We start from the raw sequence: 17,257 nt of genomic DNA, 5'->3' as shown, positions 1-17,257 counted from the left end.
TATGCACACCATAGCTCCGTTTAAATGAGTGCCTGTAGCTGAGCTGAGCTCTCCCTGCAAGCTGAGTGTAATCTCCCATCCCCCATGCGCAGATTCATGCAGAACATGCATGAACATGCATTCAAAACATGCGGAAATGGCTCCCTCTGCTGGCTGTAGTCTTTAGCCTTTAGGCAAACATTCCTCCTATGATGCAAAAATCGTCAATTTGCATCATAGGAGGAATTTTTCCAGAAATAAAATGCATAAATCTCTTGTCTTAGGGAGATATGAGGGGGGAAAGCACAATAATTTGAATATACTCCAGGGTTTCTACTGATACAAAGCCATATGCTAATCGCTGAAGTAACCCTTTAACCTAGTCTTGTCTGAACTTATCTGCTTTTTTGAATGTTTGATTGCGTGTCTGAATTACGGTTTTGCAAACATCGTCTTGCTCTGCGGTGTATGGCTAGCCACAATGCTGCTCAATGCTATCGTGCTATCTGGCGGCAAACTGCGGAATGGATTTCCTGAGCAGGGGCTTGTCTCATAACTCTGTCTCATTGAGCCGCGCCTCCGTTCAGGAAATCCATTCCATAGTTTGCAGCCAGCTAGCAGACAAGCAGGCAGGAGTCATTTCAGCAGACAACGTTAAAGCGCAGACATGGCTCATGGATACTGGATTTCTCCGCTGGTTGGATCGGGAAAATCTGATACATGAATTACGCTGGAATCGGTCCCGATACCGATACTGGATCGGATCGGCCCCATCCCTAATGCTTATAATTGGTTGTACAACAAAATTGTATTTTTGTCTATATTATATACAGCATATGTTTTCTATGAAACCAAAGCATAACGTTACATTTTTGTGCGTCTTTCTGGTTATTTCTTCCTGAAGATTTTAAGTGTGTTCACCAAACTCATCACACACTGCAGACTTTTCTGACTAAGAAGGCTTCCATCTATTTTAAAACGGCCTAACTGTACTCTGGCAGGGTCTACATCCCTTCAGACTAACATCCCTGTCAAGCCATCGTTGGAAAGTTTGTCTTGACAAACTTTGCTTTTCAAGCTTTTTTTCTTTTTTCCTCATGCTTTTAAGTGCTAAGCAAGTTGGAGTCATGTGGTTGGTTTTAGAAAGACATTAGGAAAGCCATTAATGCTGAGGCCAGCAAAGAGCTTTCAAGCACAAAGTTTGTTTGCACTGTTCTTATTCCATCTGAGATTACAGAGCAAGAAAGACCCGTTCTGGACAGCAAATTTTACATGTTTCTGTGTAAACCAGTTTAATGTCAGCCTGTGGTGTTAATGATTTTTTCCCTCATGTTGTCTCTGGCTTTTCATAACGCTTGATGTTCAGTAATATGTTTTGTATCACAACACTACAGTAGAAACTTTGCAGAAACAAATCTGATGCTTTACCTCAATTGAACGTCCCTAAAGAAACACAAAAGTCAAATGGGTAATAACCCTTCAACATTAAAAACAAAAGTCTATGTAGACAAAAGTATTATGTAAATGCATATAAAGTTAAGAATATTTTTTTTAAATATGAATTATAATATTAAGTATGTGTCTTTATTACTTTTAATTTAATGCATTTTTAAAAAATGGACTTCTCCAAACTTTTGAATTAGTTTATTTAACTATTTTCAGCTAAAAAAAAACGAATATGTTAACTGTAACTTTTAATATATTTAATGAAAAGTAGTTGTCATATTATATTTATATGTTTGTTTTAGTAAGAAATATACATTATGACGACACCTTAATTATTTTTGTGAAAATATTTCCCTTTCAATATTTTCATTGGTCTCTCTACAAATAATGATACTTTTTGTATACATAATTATTTAATATGTTATGTACAAATCTGAATTCCTGGCCCAAATAGAAAGTCAGCATAAAATAAATTCATTGTTTTATTTAAAGAAACGTGTACACATCTGAAGCATCATCATAGAGCACCAATATAGAATGACATTATACAGCATCATTACAGCGTTAGGAATCCAGGCTGTTTTGTAGTTTCATGCTGTCACTATAAAAAAAAGAAAGTGAGAGAGAGTGAGTTGGATGGTGAACAAACAAAGTGGCAGGTGTGACCCAACCTGGGCTTTGCCCTGACATGTAGCTGACAGCGTGTTCTCGGCACAAAGGCATCCCGGCACACCCCTCTGTACGCTGGAGCATTTCAACTGCAACATATGCATACTTGCACATGCTCTCATACCTTATGTTAATTTATGTGACCAACCTGATACCACGTCCTCTTATCTCCCATATCTGTCTGTAAAAATGTCTAAGGTTAAGTACAGATCGTAACCATCATGTTAACAACCTCCCAAAAGTCGCCACACTGACCGCACACCACTATCAACCGCACATATGCGTCATTGTATCTGCTGGAGGTCACTCATGTGATGCTGTCCTGTTAGATCGCTTTGGTGTTTAATGAGTGCAAAATCAATTTTGGTCTGCCAAGCAATCCAATAAATGAATCCACTTTGCATGTGGCTTGGTTAGCACTGACGACCCTGGATAATGCTCACAGAATGACCCAAAGACAGGTCTGTAGCATGACATGAGATGGATGGGAATGAGACTTGAGAGGATGATGTCATGTAAAGAGCTAGTAGATGGCGAGGGGGAGGTGCCCACATGTGTTCAGGTCTGGACAGGCAAGTGCTATTATTATGCACTTAGCCGCCATGCCGTCGGTTAGCCTTTCAACCCAAACAAACAGGGCTGTTTCCTCATGTTAGATTCAGTCTCATGAAAGCATGACCCAGGAAAAAGATTAAATAATTATTAGAGATGGCAGGTCTCTCTTACATCTTAACTGTCTGAACAATACTGTCAGATTGAAACGCATGCAAAAGATTGAATAATAAGACAATAATAATAAGACAAAGAAAGAACAATTAAACTGAGTTACCAAAATATCATATTTATAGCTATACCTTATTTATTGAAATAAAATGGTGATTATCATTGCTTAAGTTACTTAGTGGTATGTGTATACATATAAAGTGTTTCAATCGTTGTAACCTATTAATTTTTCCAGAAATCAAATATTATAATTATATTAATAAAATATATTAATATTATTACCCAGATGTACACATTCTCAGAAGACATTTTTCAGTATTTTTCTCTCCGGAGCGGTTTCTGTTTTTGTTAGGATGGTGTGGCATGCCATGCATGCAAAGATTATTTGAAGTCTGCTTTAGTAGAATTTATGTTTCTCAGCATGTAACTTTCACATTTCACATAGCTCCCCTCTAAAGTGCACGCTATGGGTCTGTGAATGTTTTGAGCACACACACAACTTGCGGCGCTCTTCACTGTACAGTCAGGATGGAGTGGCTTTGGCAGGCAGATGCGAGCATGTCATGGTTATTCTGTCTCGGAACGATCTCACACTTACAAATGATCCAACTGTCAGTTCTCACACACACTCCAGCTCTGGTCTCCTTAGAGACCACTGATCTAATTTGTGCTCTCTTCTAGTGTTGGTACAGCATTGCATTTGCTATGCAGAATGCTTGGGTATGAGTTCCATGAAACAAATCATGATAAAAGTGCTCAAAGACTTGCAGAAGCAAGCTAAAATAGCAAGAATACTTAAGCAAATGCGTCTCTCACATTTGCTTTTGTTAACACTGTCAGTTTAGTTTAATATAGGTGGCATGTTATTTTCATTTACGAACTGCCTCAATATGTACAATAACTAACTAGGGCTGCACGATTATGTCAAAAATCATAATTGTGGATTTTTCTCTTGAAATTCTAATTGACATTTTTAAATACGATTATCACAATTTACATTGACTGATGTTTTGAATATCTTTATACCATTTTCTGAAGCAACTGCATCCCATATTTTTATATATAAAAAACAAGCTGAAAACACTCTTCCTGAAAAAGCTTTTCTGTATCATTAATCCTCAAATGTCAACTATACATTGGTTTAGTTTCTTCTTTAAATAATAATTTAAAAAAAGTAAACATATGCATCCAATAATAGGGACTTTCACACCAAGTAATTCTAGGAACTAGGCATCAGTGTGATTCCCCTAGAACTAAATGTTCTATTTCCCTGGTTGCATCCGCACCGCCAGTAGGAACTTGTTTTTGACTCTTATTTTGACGTTGCGGTGGACGTTTATTTTGACGGCGATGTGAACGCCAAAGACCGAGCACATCTTTTTAACAGTTCTGTCTAATATGTTATTATGTAAAACTGTTATACGAAGAAAGTAGACATTATATAAAAAAGTGAAATTAGTGTTTGCCCAGTTTTCCGTGTGGTTGTTGTCCAATATTACTAACTGAGCAGAAATACAAAATCATGTTTTGCTTGCTCCCCTCAAATTTGTGTTTGGATTGGTTTCGTTTGGAAGGGTTGATTGGTCCATCTATAACATGTTTTTCATGTTAGTTAGTTCGTATAGGCTGGGTGCATGGTTTTTTAAAAATGGCGGGTGCTATTTTACGTGCATTCGACCTGTCAGCGTACACTTTAGTCACTGGTAGTTCCTATTGTGCTGGATTAGACCCAAGCGGCAACCTCCCGCAATCTCTCTTGAAGCCAATGCGGAAGTAACGTAAACCGCAATTCCTCAACTGGCTACTAGGGTTGGCTCTAGAAGGGAGCAGAATCTTATCGAGCCCCATGTTAAATTTCACAAATTTACAGCAGAAAAAAAACATGTTTACAGCCTGGTACAAAATGTGGTTTTGGACTAAACAGCTAATTTTGACCTTCGTGACAACTGTGAGGGGAGTGAATTTTTTCATACGTCATTCATTTACATTATATAAAGCCTTAAAGTTCTGCATAATTAATGGCGTGGTTACGTTGAGTGACAGGTGGATAGCCATTTATCTGTGGTCTATAGTCATTGCGTCACCTAAGCCCCGGCCACATCCTGGCTCTTTGCCCATGTTCTGTTACCCGGGAGTGACCCGCGATGACGCGCTCGCAAGATGGCGACGCCCAGCTCGTCTCTACTTTATGCTTCAGAACGGCTTATCGGAATACTATGGGTGATGGGTTATGTGTGTGTGTAATCGCGGCTTTGAACGATTACATAATCATGGCATCCATAATAGTAATCGCGATTAGAAATTTGATTAATTGTGCAGCCCCACAACCAAAATTATGAATGTTGCAAGAATCACATTCATTCAAGGTTTTTTTTTTTTTGTAAAACTGAACGTGCTCACACTCACTGAGCATTTCGCTTTGAAAGTGTTGTGAAATGTGCATCACAGTAACGTATTTCCACTGAACCTTGGGGGGATTAAATTCTATCTTTATTAATCTGCAGTCTACTTGCTTTATAGACTAGTCAACTAACATATTTGTCTGCAATGTAACATGTTTTCCTCTATTTTAAGTTCAGTCACTTCATTTTTTTGCATTAATGATCAACAGTCAAATATTTTTTTACAACTCAATGCAGCAAATGACCAGTCAAAACCATATGTTTCAGGCATAATCATTTTCAATCCAGTATGATCAGATGCAGTGGAGTGTAGAAGCACAAACACTTTACATGTCTACATGCTTTAGAAAGCCCAATCTGATTGTGCACCTCATCTAAAATGCGGCGCAGGGTAATGCACTTGGAATTTAAGGCATGTGAGAAATGAATGCTGATGTATTGGTGGTCTAAGCGAGTCGTGCCGTTTTGCTACGGCAGAAGAAGCTTGTGGTCTCGCATTACTTGGGATTAGTTCGAAAATTATTTCTTTCTATCTCTGTATAGTAGCTGTGGCTGATTACGTCAATTATCCGCAGAGAGACTGACCAGTCAGTGATTCAGTTCGGATGGCATTCCCCTATAGTTTGGACCTCAATGGCATCTCTGTTAAGGCAAGACAGTGACACTGTGGCCCTATGCTTCTGTATGCATCACACTGTGTGTGAGAGAGAGAGAGAGAGAGAGAGAGAGAGGCAGACAGCTGCTGCCACACTTGGAGGGGCCTCTTCAATTTCGTCCCACCCTGTACTCACTCCCTCTCCCTCCTTATACACAAACACATTCATTTTACGTACTTCTCTTGGAGCTGAAGGACTTTTAAGAAGAGGACTTAATGGCCCGCTCTTGAAACTCAGTAGAAGTGTAAGGGAGTTTTGCAAAAGGGTCAGTTTGGATGTCTTCAGGATTTAAAGGTGACCAGTTTGGCTGCCCAGTTGTTGAAGCGGAGCATCTCACATGCACTCCTCTTCAGAACAGTCTTCATCTGAGAGTCTTTGGCTTCTTCTGGCATTCTGATATTAAACAAAATGGAACAGGCACTCAGAACAGGTGGCTAAATACTACGCTCTCTGTGCCTGTGCTGCTTTCAGGAGCCGGGGCTCAAGGTAGGATTGTCGAATCACCAAACCAGACTAGCATGGCGGGATTGGTGTCATGTGGGAGTGTTATTGTCTGAAATGAGGACATCTTACTTTACTGTTGAAGGCGAGTATGTCGGCTACCAGCAATTGTAAGTGTGAGAGAGAAAGAGATAGAGTTAGTGCACACATGGGAGAGTGGAGTTTATTGCTCGCTCAACTTGGCCACTTTTTTTCCAAAATGAAGACATTTCTTTAACAAAATTGAACGGGTCCGGCATTTCTATTCCCTTCAGATTCCTCTGCAGCTGCCAGAATCTGTTTAACATTTTATTCTGGCCTTGACAGAGTAAATCTATTCTTGTACTTTTTAATTATTTATTTTTTTAACATTTAGCTATGGCCTGGACAGAGCATGATAAATGTAATAAAATAAAATCTAGTTTAAAATGCATGTGCTAAGTCTTAGCAATGTAATCCTTGTATTCATGTTTGTTTCAAATATTGAAATAAAAAAAAACTTTGATACAATTTTCAATTAAATATTTGAATTAAATGACTCAATAAATGTCATGTGGTGTAACTCTAGAATCTTCCCTACACCCTAATTACACATAGGTATAAACATCTTATTAATTATTTTAAAAAATATATTTTTTAATACACTTTTCAGTAAAAGAATTACAAATAGCAATTTTAGAAGGTTGGACCACTTGACATTTTACAACCTGAACTAAGCTTGCTATGTCATAAGGAGGTTGAATTATTATCAGATATTTTAAGACACTTGCTGACCTTGACAGTTGACATTCTGCAGGAAATGATGTAATTTCCTGTTTTCTGCATGTTTCTGCACATTGTTGAACCACATGACTACACAATACATACATTGTTTAAAAAAAAAAGAATATTCCGAACAAAATTCGCAATGAGTTATGGAATCAGGACCTTGTTTTTTGTTTTTTTGTTTTTTTTTTATTAAAATTAAAATAAAATTTAAATTAGTGTTAATCATATATTTGTAATGTTTTAAAAAAGTTAAATGTAGTTTTTTTTAAATAAATAAATGATTTTGGACCACAAAAATAATAATGTAACTGACCCTTAAATAGTATTTTATTGATTTATTAGATTTTCTCTCCCATTTTATTGGTTTTAAAATTATCAGCATTCTTCTTATTTGACTCAAGTTTCCCTGAATGTTCACGGTTCACTGACACAGACATCTTGTGTTCCGCCTGTGTCGCTGTACCCACGTAAGATGATCTATGTGACAGGTTAGCCAGGGCTCTTTTCTGCCAGTAAACATACACATGCACACACTATCTGTGTAATTGGAGCCGCAAGTGCTTTGTTTTGAAGCGGCGCATAGAATCTAAAAGGCCTCTGCGATGCCTCTTGTATGACTTGTTCGGTCACACTCTTTCCGTTTTTACCTTTTACTCTTTCTGAGTCTATATTGCAATCAAAATGATCAGCAGATTGAAACATTCAGATTGTGATTGAGACTGTTGAGCTTTCCAAACTTGATATGGGTGACATGATGCTTGGAAGATGCATCACTGGGACATTTAGGTCAAGTCACACAATTAGATCTATCATGCTGATCAGTTGTTGAGTGTCATTGTGTCATTGTGTGTGTGTGTGTGTGTGTGTGTGTGTGTGTGTGTGTGTGTGTGTGTGTGTGTGTGTGTGTGTGTGTGTGTGTGTGTGTGTGTGTGTGTGTGTGTGTGTGTGTGTGTGTGTGTGGTGTGGCGGGGCTGTTGCCGTGCAGTGGGGTGATATCCAGAGGGCCAGAGCTTGGCTCTCTAACAAAGAGAACCCTGTGGATGGAAAAACAGCTGAGAGGGGGTGAGAGAGGGGGTAAAGTACAGCATTGTTAATCCCCCTCCAAACCTGATGGTAAAAAAATAAACAACAACACAGATTGAGCATTCCTGGCAGTCTGGCGGTTTAATGACAAAAGCCTGTGATCTTTTCCTCAGGGTTAATTTCCTAATCTTGCTTAAGACATAGTGGGCTGTTGAAGTTTAAAACTTTTTTTCTACTAGGGCTGTGCATGACGTGAGTAATTAACTCAAATAATTGATTATCACTATTCAAATCTTGCAAACAGATTTTCCTTTGCCTGTCATTGGTAATAATTCAATCCAGTTCCCTTTAAATGTACCAACCTAAAGCTCTCTACAGCTGACATATTGTGATGTGATGCCATTATTTTACATTACATAATTAGGCCTACAAAATCATTATAATAGCATTTTCCAAATGAGATGTTTTTAATGTTTTTAAGCTAATATGAGCTTATCTGTTAACTTGATTTATATCTGAGAATTAAAAAATCTTTTAACGCATATTTTAATTTGAGCTAACGGTTACTCACTAAAATTACTCCAAATCCTTAGTTCAAGAATATTATTTTATTAATAACTTGATCAATCACTTTTTCTCCAGGCTGATCATTACCTTACAGTGTAATTATTTATTCATTTCAGTCTATCTTTATGTGAATGGATGTTTTTTCACACTTCTTTTTCCCCCTACCTGATAAATTCAACCTCTAGTTTTGCTATTCTTTTCATTTTCAAATAACGTTGCCCTCTTTTATTTCATTTCTACCATGTTTTACATCCACCTGTCTGTTTTCAAAGACCCCATCACTTTTTCACAATACGTGACATTTTGAACTCTTGTTTTTTGCATTTGCAATTTCCCTCCATTTTAAATGGGGAAAAACATGCATATTTAAGCCGTAATTGTCAGTTTCCTCTTTTAGCATAAGTGCTTTGCAGGCTTTTGGGTAGCGTTATATTAAAATCTGTCTGCAGAGAGTTTAGCCAGTATCTCCAGGCAGAGTTTTGAGTGGACTATTGCCAGAATGAGTCTGTAAGATCCCACGGTCTCCACTGCATGCGGCTGGATCAACAGGATCAGGTGTCACAAAAAGACCTGCAAGGACTTTTCTGGGACTGAAACATCTCTCAATGCTTTTCCTGCAGTTAGTTGTTGCTCACTTGGTACAGTTCTCATGTAATACATTTGCATAACAACATGCTTATTCCAGAGAGACCAGTCTGAAGACCTGTTTGTAGACTCTGGATATGTTAAACTCAGTCTAAACATGTTCCAGTAGATCTGTTTGATCCATGTAGAGATAGTATGAGGAGGAAACAGACCAAAAGAGTAGGAAAAATCTGCTGTTAAATGAAATAGTTAAAATAGCCGTTTTGATTTACTGCTTTGCATTTAGCAGACTCTTTTATCCAAAAAGTTACCAAGATGGCTGTTGATTTGAGCTGATTTGACTCAATGGTACATATTAGTGAAATAATCAGGAGAATCATTCAATGGCTTCTCCATCCAGTCATGTGAATGGTAGTACATTGTGTTTAATTGAAATGGTTCTCCTCTCTCCTTTCAGGCATGGAAGAAGCGATGGTTTGTTCTGCGCAGTGGGAGGCTGACGGGAGACCCAGACGTACTGGAGTATTACAAAAATGACCATGCCAAGAAGCCCATCCGCGTGATCGATCTGAACCTGTGCGAGCAGGTGGACGCCGGTCTCACCTTCAACAAGAAGGACCTGGAGCACAGCTTCATCTTTGACATTAAGACTATCGACCGGATCTTTTACTTGGTGGCAGACACCGAAGAGGAGATGAACAAGTGGGTGCGCAGCATCTGTGATATCTGTGGCTTCAACCCCACCGATACAGAAGGTAATTCATGCCAACACGCTCCAGATATATCTAGGGATGAGAATTATAACTAATTTAATTATGCATCAGTTAACAGTTCTTTAGTACTTTTGAGAAAGATATCAGGGCTGCCATCAAGCCAATCTAAATATTGGCTATAACTAAATTTTTTCATACATTTTTATAACATACTATGGAAAAGTGTAATCTTTAACTGCACATTGTCATATTAATTAATGATAGAGTCATTCGTTCAGGGATCAGACTACACTGGTTGCACTATATTTTTAATGCACTAAAAAAGAACCACTCATAAGCTGGGCTGGGTATCGAGTTTGATACTTTTTAGGTACCGACAGAATTGCCTTGATACTATCGAGTATTTTAAAAGGTCTTGTCGTTCGAAACCAAATTTCGATACCTAACAAGTTAATCTCATCAATGTGCATGCAGCACAATTTACTGGTGGAAAAAAAACATTTACACCGGTTATGCCCAGGGACGCGGCTCACACGTGAGGCTGTAGTGCAGGAGTCCTATGGACTAGGCCCTATAAAGGCATTGATTAGCTGTTTCAGGTGTGTTTGATTGGGGTTGGAGCTAAACTCTGCAGGACAGTGGCCCTCCAGGACTTAGTTTAGGGACCCCTGCTGTAGTGTGTAGCCCTATACTGTTTATATCGCCCGCGCCGAGGCCCAAGGATGGAACAACCTCGTCTGAGCCGAGTAGGGATGGGTACCGAAACCCGGTATTAAACGGGCCCCGGGGGTGAATTTTGAAAGACCGTTGTATCGATAAGCTCGGACGTTATCGGTTCTTCTGTCGGTACTTTTGAAAATACACGTGACGCGAGAGAGAGAGAGAGAGAGAGAGAGAGAGAGAGAGAGAGAGAGAGAGAGAGAGAGAGAGAGAGAGAGAGAGAGAGAGAGAGGCGCAAAACGACAGCCCTTATAAGTGATGACAGAGGACAGAACTAAACATACAAACATAGCCTGGTTACGCTTTAGATCTGTGATCGTCTGATTTTATTTTAGATTTTGGCTTCCAAAGATTATAATTATAATATTTATGTCTAATTCCCTTTGCTGCAACGCTGTCATTTCTCCCTAAAACTCAAACGCAATGACAGAATCAGCACGATCAGTGATTGTTGTAAAATACAGTCTAGCTACTGTTGGTAAATTGTGGGACGCGTTTAATAATAAAAAGAGCGATTAAAAGCACAAAAATGTGCGCAAGAGATTGTTCCCAAGTCGGCGCGCGCTCCGAAACAGCCCGCAATGAGAGGAGCAATTACACTTTCGGTTTCACACTCGCGTCTGAACGATCAAATGTACACAAACAATTATGTCAAAATGACCGGCTTGGAGAGTCTCTTAAACACAGTTTGTGTCTTAAATGAACGTAGTTATTATGGAAATAGTCGGGAGAAAATGTAGTGCATCTGCTAAAGTTGCCTATAGATCTGCACGTCTGTCTTAAAGAGGCAGCAGTGTAAATAAACATGCTGACGAATTACTGCGAATTAAACAACCAAATGCAAAGAGAAAGTCACTCATGGCTCTTGAATGAATAACTTCAGCTTTAATAAGCATTCATTTAGGCAATTTATGATAAACTATGCAGTGTTATTTTACATTTGATTACTAGAATTCTTCCTGAAGTTAAAGCACTGTGTAGGCCTATATACTGTGTATCTTTGTTAATTGTGTGTGTTGTGTATACAAATTGTGTATATATATAATCTCAAAAAGTACCGATAAGAATACCGTTAAAGAACCGGACCGATAAGCAGTATCGATAAGAGTAGTAATACCGTTAAAACCTTAACGATACCCATCCCTAGAGCCGAGATGTAAAAGATGTGGAAAGGATCAAAAGTGTGCCTACATTTCGCCAGGCTCGATGCCAACAGCACGCAATGCAATATTCACGACAAGATAATTGATACTAAGACTACAAATCTGGAGCACTTCACAGCGCTCAGAATAAACTAAAGAGCAGAAACTTTCTCCGTATTCAACTGCAAGAAGAACTGCAGTGCAACACATACATGAACCGAAACTCAGCATATTCTTTCCTCACAGAAGTAAGAAATAAGCCTATAGAATGCTTGAAATATCTGTTTAAACAAACCAATTCATCGAAAACAAATACATTGATTATGTAATCCAAATAAAAGGTGCATTTCTCTCTATATGCGTGCACGTTCACTACTGGGGTGCGAAACCTATACTGGTCTCACGGTTCGATTACGATTACCATGTCATTAGGTTCAATTCGATATCACGATGCATTGAAGATTCACTGCATCCTCATTTATACAATTTTGTCAGTCAGTTATATGAACTGAATCGTTAATTTTGCCTGCTGTAAGAAAACACACTTCTTGAATGTATCAAACAAAACCAAGTCCTAGCACAGAAGACAACAGGAGCATTTAGAACAAATACACAATGGCCCTCATTTATCAATCTTGCGTAGAAACGGGTGTATATGTTGGCGTAAGATTATGCTTACACTCCTTTCACCGCCTGATTTATGAAGCTGTGCGTACCTCTGCAATCCAGGTGTACGCAATACTTGCCCTTGATAAATGTGGCGGCTGAAAACGATCGTCATTAGAATAACACGCCCCTATATATTCAAGTCTCCGCCTCTCCCACGCCCTCATTTTACGCCATGGACAAACAGAAGACGGCAAAGAAGCGAAACTTCTCCGACGTGGAGATCGGGTGCGCTCAATCATCTCACTACTCCACTAGTCAGGGCACTGACTAGGACATAAGTCAATGGGCTGACTCCCTAATCAGTGCCCTGACTACTGAACTAGTGAAATGATTGAGAGGCGCCCATCGAGACCATCACCAGGGAAGTGGAAAAAAAAACGAAATTGTTTTATTTGGGAGTTAAAAGAGTGGAATTAAAGGCACCTACAAAAATAAAATATGGACACAAATTACGAGTACTCTTAATAGTGTGGAGGTTGATAAGTGCACTCCAGCAGTTTAAATAGATCTTTGGATGATAAATTACCATCACAATGCATTATTTTACAGCACGTTTTGAAACAATTAGCATTTAATTTCGTATCACGGCACATGTATTGGGGTGTACAATAGTGATGATGATGTGATGTGGAGTACTACCATTCATTCACATTAATAATTACATGACAATTTGTAAGATTCTTATTATTATTATGATTATTATTCTTAATGACGCTTGTTATTCAGAAGAAGAATGTCGTTTTTATTGATTTTATTATTATTTAAAAGAAGAAGGTCATTTTTATTATTTTGTCAGTCTGAATTATTTTAGTCCCAGTCCGTGCGCAGCTGCTGGGCCAGGCGCGGGCCTGAACCGTCAGGTAAAGCGCACAGGCTCGCGACTGGAGGAATACATATGTCTACAAATCAAACGCTTTGGTAAAGTCACACAAATTAAACATTGACGTTCATGTTGCACAAAAATAAACACTGAATGTTGTTGTTGTGGTTTTTACAGTGGGTCATAATATAGCATATCTTTGTCAGTGCGTTTTGTGGTGTTAGGAATTGTTTTTCTGCGCATTTTCGCACTAACTCAAACGTGCGTACACCACCTCCTGAGCTGGCGTAGGATTTGAGCGTGCCGTACGACAACGTCCATATTGATAAATCTCAAAGTCACCGTGGGTTTGGGTGTACGCAAGGTGTACGCTGGAAATTTGGTGTACGCACTTTTGATAAATGAGGGCCAATATGTGGTCTGGGTCTATTTACAGTCAAAAAGTCAAAATACATCTGGTTGTTGAAAAAACATATGTCAATTTTACTTGGTTAGAGCATGTTATATAGGTGTTATTATATGTTATAGCCAGATATGACAGCACTACCGCAGGACGCATCGCCACAGACTTATCAGAGTTATCTCTTCATCAAGCCAACACACAAACTACCACAAATTAAACTGAAAGTAAGGTCATAGGTGCTCAACATACAATCTTCATTCAAGTAAAGAAACCGAATGATCTCTCACCAGTGCTGTGTCCACGCTCACACATTGTGGTCTTTGATTGTGAAATCAGCTGTTGAGTAAAAAAAATGCAGCTTATATCTGCGGTTTTGACGTGACATGAACGTCATGTCACGGGAATTGAAGATCAGATTTATATCCGTTTTGCAGTGACACATTTATGTGCCCAAGTGTATATTAAATCGTTTTAGCTAGCTTTGCTTCACACATAGCGTGTGTGTTTGTTTATTAAAGACTAAATGCGTTCAGATGTCAGCTTTTAAAGTAGATGAAGCATTATTAATTACTCGCACTCGCATCTAGCCTCCAACTTCCATTGTATGTTACCACGAAAAAGCACGTACGTGACAAATAACATTATACATCAGGCTTGTGCACAATTCAGAATTGAATTTATAATGACTCCCAAAATCCAATTAAATTCTTGAATTTGAATTGATGTCAAAAACAGGATATAGAATTACAATTCGAATTTGAATTAAAGGAAAGCAGAATTTAAATTCAAGAAAAATTCAAAGAAATTCACATGTCCATCTGCCATAGCAGCTTCATCTGCACCTGTTGTGAGAATCTGTAGTGTTGCAGGAAAGATCTTTGATAAACAATTTGAGGAGTGATTGAGAATTAGATGCATCAGTGTTTTCCTTAGTGAGTTTTGCAATGGAATTAATGATAACTGCATTTACAACAACTTTGTGTTATTTGATTACTTTCAAAATTAAAATAACATTGGAACAAAACTAATTAAACAATATATGCAGGGAGGAGTGACATTGTAAAAAAAAAAATTCATGGGTCTTTTAATTTTCACCCAGAAATATTAAGGTGATTATTAAAAATAGTGTGTTTATTTTGTATTTATATATATATATATATATATATATATATATATATATATATATATATATATATATATATATATATATATATATATATATATATATATATATATATATATATATATATTATGTATATTATTATTATATATGGGTCAATGACAAAAAAAGGTTTTTTAAAGTGTAAAAAAATAAAATGGTGATGTAAGTATTTTTTGGAAACCATTTTTTAGTTTTACTAAGTGTTTACAATGAGATTGTTTTTTTTTATGATCAATTTACACAGCTTTTGTTATTTTTTTATAAGATGGACAAAATTTGTCACCAGAAAAGTAATTCGGTTTAACCATGAATATATTTTAAATTATTAATTTGCAGATAATTATTCATGCACAAATCTGATTTGACTTTGATGTTGAGATAGTATATGGTATGTAACATGGAAGAAATATTAAAAAACATATTAAAAAATATAAAAAAAACATATTAAAAAAAATAATATTTAAAAAAAAACATTATGAAACATTATCACTGATCTCATAAATATAATGATTTTATTAGACAATTCTAAATCCTCCAACATGTTCAAGTAAAACATTGCACAGGAAAATGAGAAAAGGGGAAATGTAGAACAAAAGCCTAATCTGCTTTATATTTGTATTATTGTAGTTCCATTAGTTATTAAAAACAATATTATTTAATTTAAATATTTACTATATTGGTTTTACCGAATGACCAAGGCTGGTTATACCTAATGACTATGTCACAAATAGCTACAAAGCTCATTTAATTGGTAATATAATATTAATGTAAAAAAGTACTTTTTTTACAAACATTAAAACTTTTAATTGTTATTGGAACAGAAATATTAGCATAACTTAATGATATTAAAGGGGGGGTGAAATGCTGTTTCATGCATACTGATCTTTTTACACGGTTAAAGACTTGGAATCCCATACTAAACGTAGACAAAGTTTCAAAAGTTAAGGTGGACGTTTGATGGGAGTATTTCTTTGTCAAAAATACTACTTCCGGTTAGTCATAAGTTTCGGCAAGTTTTTTGAGATCATGCGTCCCCATTGACGTTAGTGGGGGCGGAATTTCCTTGTATGGGCCTTACGGACAATTCTACCGGAAGCGCGTGAGAGAGAGCGAGGGAGAGAGCGAAAGCAACAGCCTACGCCCATCAAAGCGGGGCTTGTAGGATGCTGGACAGGTGACAATTACACATAGCACATAACAATGTCACCAAAAAAGTGGGTTTTTGGTTGCCAGACCAAGACAGTCCTGCACAGATTCGCCAAAAACCCCGCGTTAAGGCAACAGTGGATGTAATTTGCTTTTCCGGATCAGCAGTTGCGCGAATGTTTATATCTGTTCGCTGCATTTCGGTGCCGACTGTTTCACAAGGCCCAGCTCGACGCCGAATTTTCCCAATCGCCTAATGCTGAAGGATGGAGCAGTCCCAACGTTAGAAGGGTGAGTGAGACTGCTTTTAGTCCGCTTACTGTCTACACAAACCACGCGTAAACACACAAACACACGTGCACAACTGCACTTCCCACATGTACACCTTCAAAGACCAAAATACGACGATATAATTCAAGTATAAATATGTAAATAACACAAGCCGCTAAGCATATTATATAGTTAGTGTATAACTTGTAACTTACCACATACAGACGTCCTGCTCTAGTCGTTTTTGCTGCTGCTCCTGTTCAACTGCAGCCTCTGGGTCTGATTCCGGATCATAGATGTATGGCTGTATCTGATTAAAAGCCATATTTTTATTTTGAATAAAGTTTTTTTCCGCTGTTAGGGATGACGCTCGACTCAACACACAGCGCGCTGCTGCACACGTCATTATTTAGCTCCGCTCACACGACACGCCCCCACCCGCTCGGCTTTTTTCGGAAAGACTCGGAACAGCGCATCTTTCTTATATAATTATTAAAAAAATAAAAACTTTTCGGAGATATGCAGGATGCAATGCTACTCTATAGGTACTCAAGATTGACATGACACTGACTGAAACTGAGTGTTTCACCCCCCCTTTAAAGTAATTAAAACATTGAAGCATTTAATTGATGTAGGTCTTGCCAAACGGTTGCTAGGGTACTCTGTTTGGTTGATAGGGAGTGGCTTGGCAGCTGCCAATAATGATACTCCAAAGGTGCTTGCTCAGTATGAATGATATAAAGCAGGAGTCTCCAAACTCGGCCCTGGAGGGCCACTGTCAGGTTGAGCTCCAACCCCAAATAAACACACCTGAACCAGCTAATCAGTTGCTGCGTCCAAATTCGCCTACTTATTCTACGTCCTAAAAGTATGTACTCTTTTTTTTTTTTTTTTTTTTGTTGTAATGAAAAAGT

The 17,257-nt window shown here is 37.9% G+C and overlaps 1 protein-coding gene across 9 annotated transcripts in view; it reads left to right on the top strand.

Moving 5' to 3' along the window:
- gab1 (GRB2-associated binding protein 1) overlaps positions 1-17,257 on the top strand; it is a 91,413-nt gene that overhangs the window by 49,033 nt on the left and 25,123 nt on the right. For 8 of the 9 annotated variants that reach the window (XM_067441376.1, XM_067441379.1, XM_067441375.1 and 5 more), the window contains one exon: positions 9,756-10,053. In XM_067441376.1, coding sequence (XP_067297477.1) covers positions 9,756-10,053 — 298 coding nt within the window. Of the gene's footprint in view, positions 1-6,039; positions 6,362-9,755; positions 10,054-17,257 lie in introns of those variants that run through there. The other variant, XM_067441380.1, reaches the window with a different exon arrangement.

The sequence above is a fragment of the Pseudorasbora parva genome, chromosome 4, assembly GCF_024679245.1.
Source record: "Pseudorasbora parva isolate DD20220531a chromosome 4, ASM2467924v1, whole genome shotgun sequence".
NCBI lineage: Eukaryota > Metazoa > Chordata > Actinopteri > Cypriniformes > Gobionidae > Pseudorasbora > Pseudorasbora parva.
This window is presented reverse-complemented; position numbering and strand designations above follow the sequence as displayed.